Source organism: Taudactylus pleione, unplaced genomic scaffold, assembly GCF_031769625.1.
Source record: "Taudactylus pleione unplaced genomic scaffold, aTauple2 ptg000041l, whole genome shotgun sequence".
In the NCBI taxonomy this organism is placed as follows: domain Eukaryota; kingdom Metazoa; phylum Chordata; class Amphibia; order Anura; family Myobatrachidae; genus Taudactylus; species Taudactylus pleione.
The window spans coordinates 72,656,565-72,672,556 of NW_028284443.1; the positions used below are offsets into that span (position 1 = coordinate 72,656,565).

Consider the following 15,992-nt stretch of genomic DNA (forward strand, 5'->3'; position numbering starts at 1 on the left):
GGACTCCCGGGATGAACATTGTGGAGATGACAGGGAGATTGCCCTCCGCCCAAGTCAGGATGCAGAAAATCTCTGCCAGCGCTGCCCGACTCCGGGTTCTTCCTTGGCAGTTTATGTAAGCCACCGTGGTGGCATTGTTTGATTGTACATGCACGGATTTTCCGTGGAGAACATGTTTTGCTTGCTGGAGAGCATTGAATATCGTGTAAAGTTCCAAGATGTTCATTGGAAGCGCAGCTTCTGCCGGGGTTCACCTGCACTGTAACAAGTGTGGACCCGTGACTGTTCCCCAGCCTCGGAGACTGGCATCCGTCATCAAAAGGACCCAGTTTACCGCCCAAAAGGGACGTCCCCTGTTCAGGTGAGTTGTTTGCAACCTCCGAAGAAAGCACCATGGTCTGCGTCTTTATCCAATGGGGCAACCCATTCCATCTGGAGAGGATCAACTGCTGCAGAGGTCTGGAGTGAAACTGGGCATATTCCACCATGTCGAAGAGTGACACCATGGAGCCCAGTAACCTCATCGCTGAGTGAATAGACATATGGCGGCTCTGAAGGCAACTGCGTACCTGTGCCTGTAATGCAGAGATCTTTTCTACCGTCACAAAGATCCTCTGTTGTTGAGAGTCCAACAGGGCCCAGAGATGGAGCATCCTCTGCGAGGGAATCAGGGTGGATTTCTTCCAGTTTATTAACCAACCGTGATTCTGCAATACTGAGATGGTCAGTTGCAGATGAAGCTGGAGGACCACTGGAGACCCTGCTAACAACAGGTCATCCAGATAAGGCAACAAGCACACCACCCCCTGCATCCGCAGGTGGGCTGCCATTACCTTGGTAAAGACACAAGGCGTTGTTGCCAGATGAAAGGGCAGTGCCTGGAACTGAAAATGTTTGTCGAGCACTGCAAACCTGAGGAATTGCTGATGTGTTAAGATAATGGAGACATGCAGGTAAGCGCCCTGAATGTCAAACACCACCATGAAATCCCCAGGCTCCATAGCTAGTATGATGGAACGCAGGGTCTCCATCCTGAACCGAGGCACTCTCAAGGACTTTTTGAGGGATTTTAGGTTGAGGATGGGTTGGTAAGACCCATTGGGTTTTTGCACTAGAAAAAGATTGGAATAGAAACCCATGCCCCTCTGGGAGAACGGAACAGGCACTATAACTCCAGCCTGGAGCATAGATTGCAACACTTTCTGTAGATCCAGGGCTTTGTTCTGATCTGACGGAAGGCCTGTGGTGAAAAACCTGCTGGGGAGCCTGCGCCGGAAGGAGAGGGCAAACCCCCGAGAGACCACCTTGTGTACCCAAGTGTCCTTGGTAGTCAGTTACCAACACTGGGCGAACCGATGCAGGCGGCCTCCCACTCTGGGATCCCCCAAAGGTAGACCTGGTCCATCAGGCCAAAGGCTTATCGTCTGACTTGGGGGTAGGGCGTCTTGTACTCCAAGCCTGTTTCTTGGGCTTGGCAGACTTCTTGGGCCTGGTCTGTCTTGGAAAGGACTGCACTTTGGACCTACCCTGGGCCTTGTAGGGCCAAAAGGATGAAGTACCAGACCCCGACGGGACTGTAGCCGATGGCAGATATGCTGACTTAGCTGCTGCCAGAGTGGCCACTATCTTGACCAGATCAGTGCCAAACAGGACCTATCCATTAAAAGGCAAGCATTCCAATCCCTTCTTGGAATCTGCGTCCGCTTTCTAAGATCGCAACCATAGGGTGCGGCGAGCGGCCACAGCTGCCGAGGAAATTCTGGAGGTGAGGAGACATCCAAGGCTGCCTCATTAATGTACGTGGCTGAGTCTCTGTGATTGCCCACTAACTCTGCCTGCTCCGCAGTAGAGTCAGAGTCCAGAGACGCCTCCAAACTATCAGCCCAGCGCTCCATGGCTCTGGCCACCCAACACACGGCCATAGCCGGTCTGGACGCCCCTACAGCAAGAGAATAAATGGATTTTAGGCATATTTCAACCTTGCGATCTGTAGCATCCTTTAATGAGGACATGGAGGGCATGGGCAATGTAGCACTCCTCACTAGGCGTGTTACGTGAGAATCCACTTGCGGAGATTCCCACTTGGATAAATAATTATTCGCAAAGGGGTATGCAAAAGCCAAACGTTTTTGAGGCTGGTACCGTTTACCCGGATTTTTCCACGCCTCCTCTAAATGATCCACTAGCTGACCAGATAGAGGAAATACAGTGGCATCACCCTTAATATCCTTAAAGAATGCGTATTTGGATTTGGCCATGGGGGATCATCATCCTCAATAACCAAGGCCACACGGACTGCCCGTATAAGGCCAGGTATATAGACCTTAGATTTAGACTCCGCCTCCTTAGTATGGAGGGGCTCCTGGTCAGAAAGGTCAAAAATCTCACCGTCATCAGACAACACATCATACTGAGCCATCTGAGATGCTAAGGGCCGCTTATTGCTGCCGCAATGATGACTCCCCTTGAAAAAAACATCCGACAGGTGTTGCACCGTATTGGACAAGGAATTCACCCACACAGGTTCTTGTGAGACCTGGGGGGGCGAAAGCAGGAGACACTGGGGTACCATCAACTGTCTTGGGAACCCCTGCATGGGTGACGACACCACTGACTGCTGTGATAACCCCACCTGAGGGAACGCAGGGGGCGTCACTAGCTGGCCCACAAGGGTTGTAAGTGCCTTAGAAAAACAAGCCCAGGGCAGTTCCCCTCAGAGTTTCCATCACCCTCCGCTAATGGTACATTACATGTGGTACACTTTAGCTGAAGAGGAAAATCACGTTCACTCTCAGACATGATGAGTGTAGCGGAGTGTATGTGACACACCTCACAGACAAATGCTTGTATAGTGAGGCAACGAACACCCTGTAACACCGCACCGCAAGGGCTTTAGCAGAGGAAGAACAGGGATAGTAAAATGGCTGAAAGTCAGAAGTGAAAGTACAGGCAGCAGCGCTAGCAGTAAGTCACATACAATGCAGAAATAAATCCCTGCACTATCAGCACTATGATCAACTACACAGACCAGAGCCTGGTAGGAAACAGTGCTACATACACCAACCTTAAACGAAGGAGAGGTATGCGGGGGGGACCCGGACCACGATGCCACCAGTAGTCAGCATCCAGCAGCGTTTGCACACTCCTTAGAAATGGCCGCCAAGGAGCAGAGAGGAGGCGGGCCCGGGGGAGTTCTCACACAAGCGGCCAGACCGCTATGGAGAGGCAGTGAGCAGCGGGGGCGGCGCCGCCTATACACAGGGAAGGCACGCTCCTCTGGCATGCAATTAACCCCTAGGATACCGGATTTTACCACTCAGCGGCAGCCAGCTGTCCCCTGGGTAAAGTGGATGCGCAGGTTAATTCCTGGCTCCACGTGCAGCCAGTCCCCAGGTAACCCCCTGCCTGGGGACTTAGGACTGTGTACATCGGCAGGTACCCTCCGCGGGACACGCCGCTTACCTGCCCCCTTGAATCCAGCCACAGTCCAGGCAATCTGGGCTCACCGCTAGCAGTGACCCCAGACACCCACCAGCATCCCCAGATCAATACCGGCGTTCTGGTACAGCGGGGTGGAGGAGCAACAGCATAGATGTCAGTACTGTCTATGCTGTGCAGCTCATCTTGTGCAGTCACAGCTGCTTTGAAAAGAACTTCAGGGGCCATTCCAGCCCCCCTCTGTTAAAGGTTCTCCGACTCTGAGCCGGGCACCTACGAAACTGATTTGCCTTGGCTCGGGGGCAAGGTATAGGAAGGGGACCCCAGTGCATCCTGGGAGGCTGAAAACTTAACTTTGTGGTGCCCAATGTCTGACGTCATCGCCTATACCCCAAGGTATCCTGTGGAAACCCTATGTACCCTGAAGTAGAAATGTATTTAAATTAGCCATGTAATCAAGCAGGTTTAGATATTTTTTGGAGCAAAGAAACTGAATGTTGGATCAATGTGCTCAGCAAGGTTATGACAAGAATACAATAATTATATTTTCTCAATAAGATTGTCGTTATCATCAGCCCTCAGGTAAAGCAATACATTTATTGAATATACATATGATTTAGAAAACATCAGTCTCACCCCCCCTCCTACCCCTTGCAAAATAATTATTAACATTAGCCCTCTAATAGAAGTAATTGTGTGATCAAAGCTAGCTGGATGATCTTTATAGATCTTCCACCCCCCTTTTCCCAACAATAAATTTTATTGGAAGAATAAAAGTTGAAATATAAAAGGTTTATGAGGACACATCAGAATTACAAACAGAATTAATTGCTACAGCAGTACTGGTTAGGAGTACAGAAACAGAAGAGAAAGGGAAAGAAACGAAATGGGTGGGATGGTCATAAACAAGACACCAATTGGACTGTAAGGCTGGAAAATAAAAATGCAAGGATTTCCAGACAGGCATGAAAACAAGAGATATGATAAGAACTTACCTTTGTTATCTCTGTTTCTACGAGGTCCATAGGGTCCACAGGCTTGATCTTAAAGTTATAAGCTGGATCTGGATCCACGGGCACCACGCAGTTAAAACTTTGCTGCTCCCAGGATGCACTGGGTCCATCCTCCTCTATACCCCGCCCCAGCCACAGGCACAACAGTTTGTAAGTAGCCTAGGCCGGAGGAAATAAAAACAGAGAGAAGGAAGACTGGAACACACAAGAACCATACTCACGGAGAGGGAGACTGAAAACCGGTGACCAGCCACATAGCCCGTATGAAGCCAGGTACGTCAGGGTCGGGCGCCCTGTGGACCTCGTAGAAACAGATAACAAAGGTAAGTTCTTACCATAAATCTTGTTTTCTACTTCAGGTTCCATAGGGTTGACCTTGGGGATGTCCCAAAGCAGTACAACTGCGCTGAAAGGAGAATCTGGCGCCCGAAGGATGCATCCTGAGAGGCGAAGGTGTCAAACTTATAGAACCGTAGAAAAGTCTGTATGGAAGACCAGGTGGTCGCCTTACATAGATGAACAGCGAGGCACAACGGCCAGCAGGCCACGAGGGACCCACAGACCGAGTGGAATGAGCCTTAACAGAGGCCGGAACAGGTAAACCCTCTTGTGAATAAGCTTCACAAATAACCAAACAAAGCCAACTGGCCAAAGTTTGTTTGTTGGCAGGCCAACCCCTCTTGTGAAAACTAAAGAGGACGAACAAAGAAACAGATTTGCGAATGGAACTAGTGCAATCAATATAAAATTTGAGAGCACGGACAACATCTAAGGAAGCCTCACCAGCCGAAAGATCAGGTGACTGAACAATTTCCTGATTAATGTGGCACTTAGTGACTACTTTAGGAAGAAAACCCGAACAGGTGCGAAGCACTGCCCTGTCCTGGTGAAAAATCAGAAAAGGAGAACGGCAAAAAAGTGCGCCTAATTCTGGCCGAAGCAATTGAAAGGAGAAAAAACGTCTAAGTGTCATCCACTTCAGTTCCACCGACTCAAGAGGTCCAAATGGAGGACCCTGCAAGGCCCGAAGCACCACTGCCAAAACCCAAGGAGTCACTGGTGGAACAAAGGGAGACTGAAACCTGAGGACACCCTAAAAAAAGGTGCGGACATCAGGCATAGCAGCGATTCTACTCTGGAACCACACAGAAAGTGAAGACACATGAACTTTCAATTGAAGCGAGGCGTAAACCTAAGTCCAAATTGGCGAGATGGCCGGAAGGTGGCATTCCGCCCAAGACAGGATGCGTGACACCTCCGACATTGCTGCTCGACTGCGAGTCCCCCCTTGACGGTTGATGTACACCACTGTGGTGGCGTTGTCGGACTGAAGTTGCACTGCCCTTAAGTGAAGAGCGTGACCGGACAACTGGAAGTTCGAGAATATAAGAACCGCTTCTTCCACCATCCAACGGCCCTGAAGTGAAAGGGGACCAGACACCGCTCTCCAATCCCAGAGACTGGCATCTGTTGTGAGCAGGACCCAGTCTGGGATCCAAAAGGGGAGGTCCTTGGTGAGATGAGTTGTCTGAAGCCACCAAGTCGACAGGCGCACCTCCAGAGACAACACAAACATCTGAGTCCTGATTCGGTGTGGTAACCCATTCCATTTGGATAGAATCAGCCCCTGCAGGGGCCTGTATGGAACTGGGCATACACCACCATGTCAAACATCGACACCATGGACCCCAGGACTCTCATTGCCAAGTGAACCAACACTTGGGAAGTCTTCAGACAACTGCTCACTCATAGTCGTAGGGAGGAAACCTTTTCCGGAGTCAGGAAGATCCTTTGCTGACATGAGTCTAGAAGGACTCCCAAATGAACCAACCTCTGTGACGGAATGAGGGAGGACTTCTTCCAGTTTATCAGCCACCCGTGCGCTTGGAGACAAGCGATCGTCAGGTGTAGATGTTGCAATAGGACCTCCAGAGAGCCTGCCAGCAATAGGAGGTCATCCAGATACAGCAGAAGCTGTATACCCTGGCTGCGCAGATGGGCAGCCATGACAGCCATCACTTTGGTGAACACCCTCGGAGCCATGGAAAGACCAAAGGGCAGAGTCTGGAACTGGAAGGGAAGATGTTGTATAGCAAACCTCAGATACTGCTGGTATGAAGGGGCTGTAGGAACATGGAGGTAGGCGTCCTGGATATCCAGGGAGACCATGTAATCCCTCGGTTCCATAGCCAGAATTATTATTACTGTTATCGTTTATTTATATGGCGCCACAAGTGTTCCGCAGCACCTTACAAGGTACATAACCAAAAAAGTTACTTACAATAAAATAGAATACAATGAATGACTGGGCGATTTGAAGAAGTCGGCCCCCCACTCTGGGATCCCCCAGAGAGAGGCCCATCCCATCAGGCTGAGGGCTTATCTTTGGGTTTGGAAGCAGGGCGTCTAGTGCTCCAGGCCTGCTTCTTTGGTTTAGGGACAGTCTTGGTTGACTACTGCCTTGGGAAGAATCGACTCTTGGACTTACCCTGAGTCCGAAAGGCTGATGTCCTAGCTTTACAAGGCGCAGCTGCTGATGGCAGAAATGCCGATTTAAACTTTGCCAAGGTATCAACAATTTTGTCCAGGTCAGGGCCGAACAAAATCTCCCCATTAAAGGGAAAGGCCTACAGACCTTTCTTCTAATTTGCATCCACTCTCCAAGAACGAAGCCACAAAGACCGGCGAGCAGAGACCGTTGCCGCCGAAACTCTAGAAGTGAGACTGGCATCCAAAGACGCCTCACCAATATAGGAAGCGGCATCCCTCATCTGACCAACCAAAGCTCTCTGAATCTCTGGAGCTTCTTCAGGAAGTATATCCCCCAGTAAATTGGCCCAGCTCTCAATGGCTTTAGCCACCCAAGAAATGGCCATGGACGGACGGGCCACCACCCCAGAAAGAGAATATATGGATTTCAAACAAGTCTCCACTTTCTTGTCCATGGGATCCTATAGGGATGAAATGGACGGCATTGGCAAGGTAGCAGTCTTGATCAGGCGAGTAACGTGAGATTCCACCACAGGCGGTGTTTCCCACTTCTTGCAATGACTTGCAGGAAACAGATCACTACTGCTTAAATGTTTCTGTGGCTGGAACCTTTTACTAGGCGAATGCCAGGCCTGCGCCATATGATCAGTTGGTTAGATAAAGGAAAAAAAGCCGCTAAACAGGAAAGGCTCTCTCCCCTGGCTAGCGTTTAACCCCCGGGATGCTGGTTCCCGCTGCTGGCATGGTACTCCCTGGTGGTCCAGTGGTCTCGCGGGGTATGCCTCCGGGAAGAGGGAGCCCGCCGCCACTAGCTAGCGCCTCTGGTCTATCCCCAGAGACCAGAGGCATGCGACTGCAGTTTTAAAGGCTTTACACGTGGGTCACCGCAAGCAGTGACCCGCGGCTTACCTGGTCCCCGGCACTCCGGCAGCAGTCGAGGGAGAGCCCAGAGCTCGTGCTAGTGCAGACTCTGGGGTCCCGCTGTGATCCCCAGATCTGTACTGGCGTTGCGGCACCAATGGGGTTGTAGGAGCGGCAGCTTAGACGGTCTGAAGCTGCCGCTCTGAAGAGTCAAAAAAATAATTAACTCTAAAAATAAGCTTAGGGGCTGCCAAGCAGCCCCTCTGCGCTAAGGTGACCAGACTCCGGCCGGGCACCAACTAAAACTGTTGTGCCTATGGCTGGGGCGGGGTATAGAGGATGGACCCAGTGCATTCTGGGAGCAGCAAAGCTTTAACTGCGTGGTGCCTGTGGATTAAGATCCAGCTATACCCCCAAGGTCAACCCTGTGGAAGCCCCCTATGGAACCTGAAGTAGAAAGGCATAGGATTTCCCTTATATGCCAATTATATGTTTAACATTTTTCCTAACTGCTGCTTATTTCTCAATGATTACACATCTACAGTACTTTAAACACTACATGCAGTGCCCAAGACTGAATTTTTGCTTTAAGTCACTGGCCTTTAAATCCCCAGTTAGCATAGCATTTCACACTGGACATTTGAAAGGCAACAATGCTGGAAACATAATGTAGATGTAGGGCAGGATACCCATATAAAGTGCAAACACAGTACGAAATTGTGCTTGTGTTAACTTTGAAAAGGAGTAGGGGTACTACATAAGGGGCACTACTGGGGGCACTGCATAATGGACACTACTGGGGGCACTGCGTAAGGGACTCTTATAATGGGGGCATTGCATAAGGGGCTCTAATACAGGGGGCATTGTATAAGGGGCACTGCATTGCATTTTATTAATGATAACCCACACACTCTTAGACCTTGATTATTCGGTCCGGATGGTATTTTGAGTTTGACATACCTGCATTAAGTCATACACAGAGTTTCATGAATGTTGACCAAATGATTAAAAAAAATAGAGTTGGAGATTTGCTTTGCATTATTGAATAAACCATTAGGACACATGCTTCATTTGACTTATACACATTTGAATTGGAACCTTGTCTGCAACAAAGTTGTCCATCGCAACTTCCTGGATAGAATAAACAGTAATAACTGACAGGTTTTGGTCCAAATTAGAGCATATAATGGCCAATGAAAATGTGAATGCAATGCTAGCAGACTCGCTATCACAGCTTATATTGGCATGACAGCCCTAAAAATCCTGTAAGGTACGGTTTCTCGACAAGTTATGTTTTCAGGATTTCGGTCTGTGGAATTAGGTGAAATAATTGACGACTCAGCAAAAGAGATTATAACTCACCTGTGCATGATTAAAGACATCCACAAAACATGATCTGTTAGAGTTACTTGAGGACTGGAGTTGAGAAACACTGCTCTAAGGGAAGGAATGCTCTAAGTGAGTAATGAAATATTGTCGCCATTATAATGCTCCCCTACTCTTGTTTTCTTTCTCCTTCTGCACACTTCATCCAACCTCAAACAGGAAATTATGCAAAGACAAATAAAATTGCTCCTATCTATTAAAGGGCATGTTTTATGGAAAAGGATATGGCAATGAGGTCACATGGTCTATCCTTAAGCAGATGTCTACAGAACAGGGGACAACTATAATATGAGCCATTCAAAACTAAAGCTGCACTGTAGTGTCTCATACTGAAAGAACATAGTGCTAGCATAATAACTTCAGATTTATTATGGTAGTAAATCAAGGTACAGAGAATTCATTTGTCAAGTAATGACAAAAATAAGATAAGTAAAATGAAATATTGGCAAATGGGAAAATTTGTATAAATATTAGATTTATATGAGGCCACTAAAAGGGGCAAAAAGGTATAATCCTCATGAGCACCACAGCAGATAGAGAACGTAAGAGAAATGGCATATTAAAAAGACAGAATATTCTATTAAAGAAAGCAACCATAATATACAATAATATTCAGATCTATTTAATCACTGGTTAACCATAGGACAAAGAACTGTTAATGGACAGTTCTAACATTGTTTGAAAATGCTTCATTCATATTAGCAACATTGGTTAAGGCACATATATTGTAGGTTTAGAATATCTTGATATAATTGGAGCATGCATAGCCCCTACTACATAGGTCAACAGACAAGAATATCTTAAAGCTGAAATCCCACTTAGATTTTTTTTAGGTCTTTAAATAGCAAGTTAAGTACCAGCTAAGAAAAATCTGCTTTTCAAAATCTGCATGGAGGTTAAAAAATATGTCTGCGAGTTAAACAGACACACAAGCCCGCAGCCTGTCGTATGGAGGAAAAGGGAAAGAAGGTGCGTAGGGGGGGGTCTTAAAGAACACAAAGCAGACAGAGCTCAAAGGTGCATTCCAAAGCCTCTCTGCTCACATCATCATCTGTGGCTGCTATAGTAGTCTATTACACAGTGCAGAATAGTAAATCATATATAGCAGCCTAAATAAATAAACCAAAGAAAAATGGCAAATACCAAGATTTGTCTTATAAGTTGTCATAGTGGTTTATGTTAAATATTTTCATGGGATTGTTGCTTTTAGGTTATAGTTCTGTATCCCAGTTTGCATTAGACATACAGGTCACAGGTAATCTCTCCAGCATATCAGGGAGAAGCGCTGATTATGTTAATTTAATCAGGCTATTTAGCACACTAATCAACTGGCTAGCTCAACCAGCCATTGGCTTGTCTCTTCTCTACATCAGAGACAAATGCTATAGTATGCGCTTTCAATTTGTAGCTATGTGAAAGGTATTTTTAATCAGTCTGTGTATGCACAAAATAGATGAAAAGGTGATCATTTGCATTCCATAGTGAGTATTATTAGAAACTCTGGTCCTGTATTGTTGAGAACAGTGTAAATGCCTTTCTTGTTTATGACATATCTTATTATCATACTAATTAATGTAGAATCTTACTTCTTCAACTAATAGGAAAAACAAACAAACAAAAACTTGGTCATATTAGATACAAATAATTGTGACAATATGCTTATGTTTTATTACACACTGTCAAAATTGTTAAAAATAATGATTGATTAAAAAAATATTTTTTTTCACATGATTAAATAAAAATAGATCCTAAAGACGTATTTAGTGTAAACAATGTGATATCTTCTATGTTGTCTTCTTCAATCGTTTGTACCATTCCGGTGCTTCCTTCTTTGTCTGTCACAATTAGAAACAAAGACAATTAATATGTAATTAGTTTTATGATAAATTATGTTTACAATGCATAGCTTTTTATTGTATTGCTTTATTACCTACATAACTGCAATAAAAATATAAATCTGGCCACATACGGTGACCGTGAGATCTGGGGTAGATTTACTAAAGCTTCTAAAAATAAAAAGTGGTGCTTTTGTTCACAGCAACCAGATTCTAGCTATCATTTCTATATTGCATCCTAGAAAAAGATAGATAGGAGCTGATTGGTTGCTATGGGCAACACCACCACTTTCATTTTTAGAAGCTTTAGTAAATATCTACTCCTGGTCTGCCAGCTATGTTTATAATCATGATGCTATAATTCCAGAGTGATAAGATTTTAATAAATTAGATTCATCCAGCTGACGGTAATATACCTATTTATCTATACATAGTATAAATAAAGTCCCTGGTAGGTGTCTGTCTGTTTTTTCTGGCTAATCTCGAGAACCACTGGTTGGATTTTGCTACAGCTTTCACTATTCTATTAAGCATTTGTTGAGGAAGGTTTAGGTGTATGAAACATTAATGTATGACAAAAGGGAGCAGAGCACTGACTATTTTAGTGAAGCAAGTCAATGAAAAAACAGATGACTTTGCGCTTTCTTGGCTTACACTGCCTAAGCCGTTAAAGATATATCACAATGATGGACTTTATTTTATACCATGTAGAGATTGATATGTATTATCCGGTTTCTCCAGAGAAATTGATGTACGCTCTATTTACTGATACAAACTTACAGTTTTTCCTATTTTTTACTGTTCCTATTTCATTTATGTGAAAAACAATTCTTTAATTTCAAATGAGTCCAATTCCATAGTCTGCTTTGGCATGACAATAAATAAAGTACAGGGACAAATACTTAACGGGGCTGGAAATGACCTAAGTGGAGACTTTTTCTCATGGACAACTTTACGCGGCCCTTGTGCGTGTCATGTCAAAATGAAGTCTTTTCATGTTGATGTTTGAAGGAAAAAAATGACTAAATGTCGCCTACAAAGCAATCTTATAAGGCCTCGGTTAAAAAAAAAAAAAGACTATTGCCGTAAATGTTATATTGCTCCCGTACGAAGCCGGGGCGGGTCGTTCGTACAGTATATGGCAAATCTGATTGTTGCTTCTCAATTCAGAACAACCAGATTTGTATAATCAGGCCACAATATCTTTGTTCAATTCAACCCAATAGAGAGGTTATACAGCCAAATATGGGATCACAATGAGTGGTCATAATAAGGAATAATTCCACCCAAAACTCAAATTTCACTTAGTATGGAATACTAGAAGTTATGCCATCCAATCTCAAAAAGGTACTTTGGTTTGGCGAGCTGCCCCAGACATCATACATGTACACACCACTACTCTATAAGCTCCTGCTACTGACAATACTGCCTGAAAGACCAGACTGAAGGGCCAGACATCACACTTGTTTAATCATAGGAGAAGATCAATAACTAATTTTTGCCTTTTAAATTATTGACGCTTTAGACCTATGGGCTAAGTTGCAGCCACCGCGCTGGTTCTTGCAACTTGCAGGCTATTACATGTGGGAACTAAAGTATATGCTTTCCTGACAATTACATCATGTTTTTAGACCTTTGGATTATATGCACCCCTTTCAGTAATGCTGCGTTCTTGTTTTCACAGCAATTTTCCAAAGAGAAGTTTCAAACAAGAAGGGCATTATATGCTATAGCCTGGATGTAAGCAGATTACAGCCAATCACACCCCCCCCCCCCCCCCCCTCTTTACAATGAATGTTGTCAAATGCAGAAATTGTGTATAAACCATTTATGTTATTTATAATGATATAGTCATAAAGGGACAGAAAAAAAAAGTGCTATAAAAAGAGTAAAAAAATTAAATCATACTTTCCCAAGTGACATTTTCTTTCACTAAGCAGTCTACATAACTCATTGTGTATTTGATAATTGCTTTGTAGCTATCTTCTTATAGGTTAATAGATATTTAATGTTAAAAATAAACACATCAATGTCAGAAACAAAAACCAGCAAACAAGTGTCAGGCACAGTGGAAGTTAAAAACTTCAAGTAAAGTCATAAAAATTGCAGATAAACAAAGAATTCACAATCCACAATTTTATGGCTGTTATAAAAACTGTCACCTGTAACAAATGGCAGTTTACCATTAACTACAAACAGCATTAAAAGCAAAGATGAAACACTTACAAACAAAGTCGGCTGAGGTATAAATACGTTTTCATCCTGACGAGACTGCAGTCCATGTTCAGGAGACCTGGATTTAACTTTGGTTGATAGATTCCTTGCATGTTCTTTAGAGCGAGGTAAACCTTCCACTTGACGTTTATTATGAAGACCTAGTAAAACTTGCTTCATTTCAGCCAGCTCCTGTAAAATGTCATGAGAAAATTACATACGGCTACAGAGATAGGCCCGTAAGCCTTTCATAATATCCATATTTTGAAGAATTGTATACATTGTGGTTATAAGCTAGATATCTTTGACAATGAGAATATCTTCTGTAAGCAGGCGTTTACTATAATCCTACCTAGTGGATGCTCAGTTCAGGTACTCTACAAACCTGCACTGCAGAAGTCAAACTATTAATATCAGAGGAGATAATAACAACATTAAAACATTTGTCAATGCTGCCAATATTCCAGTTGCATAACAGGTCAATATTATTATTATTATCATCTTTTATATGGTGCCACAAGGCGTTCGCAGCACCTTACAAAGTACAGAATGGACAAAACAAGAAAAAAAGTGACTTAAAGTACAGAACATTGCAGGGCATGGACATGGTACAAACATTGCTTTATCAGCATTCATAATACTCAAAGAGGCAACAGAACCCAAAAGTTGTGTGGCGTTGTAGAGAGTAGATGATGGTATAAGTAAGGGAAGGAAAAGCACATGACGGAAGAGGGCCCTGCTTGTGTACATTCTAAAGGGAGAGGATGGACTAACCGTGAGCCTACCTGCATATTTCTATATATGATTCCCATCGGGGGGCATTTTAAGAGGAGAGGGCTGAATGCAGACTCAGTGTGGGCCCTCTCCTCTCTGGCAGTGCAGTAGATTCTCTCATCGGCTGCTCCTGCTCCCACTGCTGGAGCCATCTTCCGGCTCCCGCAGTGGGTAATGGGAGAGACGTCATGACGACGTCTCTCCTATAATGCAAAGCGGGCGGAAGAGCTGATAGCAGCGGCGGGAACAGGAGCGGGGTTTCAGGTAAGTGTTTTTTAATTTTTATTAGGACTGCTGGGGGCACTACCAGGGGGGATTACTTCTGGGGGCACTACCAGGGGGGGATTACTTTTGGGGGCACTACCAGGGGGGGATTACCTCTGGGGCACTACCAGAGGGGGATTACTTCTGGAGGCACTACCAGGGGGGGGGGGATTACTTCTGGGGGCACTACCAGGGGGGGGGATTACTTCTGGGGGCACTACCAGGGGGGGGGGGATTACTTCTGGGGGCACTACCAGGGGGGGGATTACTACTGGGGGCACTACCAGCTGCTGCATTTCTCACCCTAGGCTTATACTCGAGTCAATAAACTCGAGTCAATAAACAAGCAATATTTTTATTTTTTATTGCTGCATTTTTAATTTTTGAATGTACGTTTGTTTGACCCTACACTGTATGTTATTCCTATACCACTATCAATTTATCTCTACACCACTGTAGTATCTACCATTTTTAAACACCTCATCTATAGGAATGCTTTATCCTTAATTTAAAGTCCTGCAACTTTAACATCTTAAAACTAATTTTGTTTATTATATACTCTTGTAGTTGTGCCTTTACACACTGTTCTTCCTTTTATCTGATTTTTAGACATTTTAACTTTACTGTTCATGTATCTCACTCATCACTACTACTGCTTTTTCCTCCCCCCCCCCTCAATCCCTCATCTACGCAATGTCTCTCTTTTCTTCTACTCCCCTCCTCACTCAGAAGCTACATAACACTTTCCTCTACCACCAGTTCCCATTTATTTTCTTCCTCCTTAGTCTCCTCCATTTTCTACTATCCCTCCCTCCTCCCCTCTGTCTCCCTTCATCCCATCTAGTACTGTCCACTGCATCTCCCATAACTGATAAGTCTTGCACCCTCCCTTTTCTCCAAGTTACACCTCTTCTTCTCAACCGACACCACACTAAACCTCCACCTTGCCCACCACCTACTGTCACCCTTCCTCACTCAGAAGCCAACCACATACCCACACTCTCCTTATACCCCTTCTCTAAATCAATCTCAACCCCACACTACAGCAACCCTAACAATCTCCTTCTCTCTCCTCCAAACTCTGTCCCTCTCTCCTGTCTCCTCTGGAATGCCAGTACTGTCTATAATCTACTGGTCCCTGTCCATTACGGCTTCATACTCAACTCCTTCAATCTCCTAACCATCACCAAATCCAGGACTTACCCATCTGACACCACTTCTCCTGCAGCCATCTCCTTTGGGAGCATCACATTCTTTCACACTCCCTGGCCTGGAGGTTGCCACAGTGTTGGGGTACTTCTATTATCTGGTCACTCCCACCAACTCTTACCTTCTAAACTATCCACTTCATTATTTGCATTCAATGCTCATATCAGTGGCCCTTTCCAACTTCCTCGAGTAGCTGCCTTTCCTCGTCCCCCTGGCCTTAACTCAAAATTCCATGTTAACTTTGCGTCTTGGCTCCTAACCTTGAAATGGGCTCTCATGACCCCTTTCTTCCTCAAAGTTTTCCAGCTCTCATCCTAACCCACTACTCCATGTTCCTTCCTCACAATCCAGCCCATCTGTGTCACCCCTGTTTGTCTGCCCCCTCCCCTTTAGAATGTAAGCTCTCACGAGCAGGGCCCTCTTCCCTCATGTGCTTCTCCCTCACTTACTCCTACTTTAATTTACAACAGCACCTAACCCTTGGTTGCTGACGCCATGCTGCTTATTT

General features: G+C 45.0%; 1 protein-coding gene across 3 annotated transcripts in view; it reads right to left on the reverse strand.

Moving 5' to 3' along the window:
• Window positions 1-9,583: 9,583 nt before the first annotated feature.
• Window positions 9,584-15,992, reverse strand: part of PIBF1 (progesterone immunomodulatory binding factor 1) — a 276,137-nt gene continuing 269,728 nt past the window's right edge. For all 3 annotated transcript variants that reach the window (XM_088459353.1, XM_088459362.1, XM_088459346.1), the window contains 2 exons: window positions 13,250-13,429; window positions 9,584-11,023 (listed from right to left, as the gene is read on the reverse strand). In XM_088459353.1, coding sequence (XP_088315479.1) covers window positions 10,973-11,023; window positions 13,250-13,429 — 231 coding nt within the window. In that variant the 3' untranslated portion in view covers window positions 9,584-10,972. The remainder of the gene's footprint in view (window positions 11,024-13,249; window positions 13,430-15,992) is intronic.